The sequence below is a fragment of the Microtus ochrogaster genome, chromosome 7 (assembly GCF_000317375.1).
Source record: "Microtus ochrogaster isolate Prairie Vole_2 chromosome 7, MicOch1.0, whole genome shotgun sequence".
NCBI lineage: Eukaryota > Metazoa > Chordata > Mammalia > Rodentia > Cricetidae > Microtus > Microtus ochrogaster.
The window spans coordinates 70,236,806-70,237,765 of record NC_022014.1 but is presented as its reverse complement, the minus strand read 5'-3'; the positions used below and the strand labels follow the sequence as shown (position 1 = coordinate 70,237,765).

General features: G+C 40.3%; 1 protein-coding gene across 6 annotated transcripts in view; it reads left to right on the top strand.

Moving 5' to 3' along the window:
• Positions 1-960, top strand: part of Luc7l3 (LUC7 like 3 pre-mRNA splicing factor) — a 32,437-nt gene that overhangs the window by 25,814 nt on the left and 5,663 nt on the right. For all 6 annotated transcript variants that reach the window (XR_003377126.1, XM_013347557.2, XM_013347559.2 and 3 more), the window contains exon 8: positions 341-624. Coding sequence is in view for 5 of the 6 variants with exons in the window: in XM_013347557.2 (XP_013203011.1) it covers positions 341-624 (284 nt within the window). In the remaining variant the exon portion in view is untranslated. The remainder of the gene's footprint in view (positions 1-340; positions 625-960) is intronic.

Here is a 960-nt window from a genome sequence, read left to right as displayed (position 1 = left end):
GAAAATAGGCAGTGTTTCCTGTGGCAATCTGTTGTTCATAAAAGTATTTTATTTCCTTCATTTTCAAGTCAGAAATTGAGGCTTTACCTAAAGAATTAGTCAAATAATTGTATTTTATGTATACATATGGTGCTGAAATTTCTACATTTCCGCTTAGGTTATGGAGTTCCATAGACAACTTGATCTACAAATTGCTTGAGAATGTCTTAAGAGCTAAAGTTGTATAAAAATCTATCTTGAGCTGGGGGGTGTAGCTCAGTGTTAGATCACTTGCCTAGGATTCTTAGCTTTCTGGTTGGTCCTAGCACTACAACAAACAAATCCAACTTGATTTCTTTAGGAAAAGCTAAGAAAAAGAACAGAAGAACCTGATCGGGATGAACGTCTCAAAAAAGAGAAGCAAGAAAGAGAGGAAAGAGAAAAAGAACGGGAGAGAGAAAGAGAAGAACGGGAAAGGAAAAGACGAAGAGAAGAGGAAGAAAGAGAGAAGGAAAGAGCTCGTGATAGAGAAAGGAGAAAGAGAAGTCGTTCACGAAGTAGACACTCAAGCCGAACTTCCGACCGGAGATGCAGCAGGTCCCGGGACCATAAAAGGTCACGGAGTAGAGACAGAAGGCGAAGCAGGTATGTAAAGCTCTGACAGTGTCTGGCTCATGATGAGGCCGTAGTGGACAGTCATGAGCAAAAAAATTACTAAATGATCTTTCATCATGGTGGGGCTCATGGATAACATCCTAAATTGAAATTGTTGTAAGTAAAAGATGCACTAAGTCACTTGTGGATCTTGTAGTACTCCGCAGAGTGGGTTGCTTGTCCTGCTTGGTTACATGGCTAATGGAGAACTATGAGTGATTGCTGACACCTGGGATTAGGATACGTGTCTAGCATGTGTTGGCTTGTGCTATCCTGGGTGGTGATAAAAATCCTAAATTTGAAATAGAATGACTGATGATGCATATT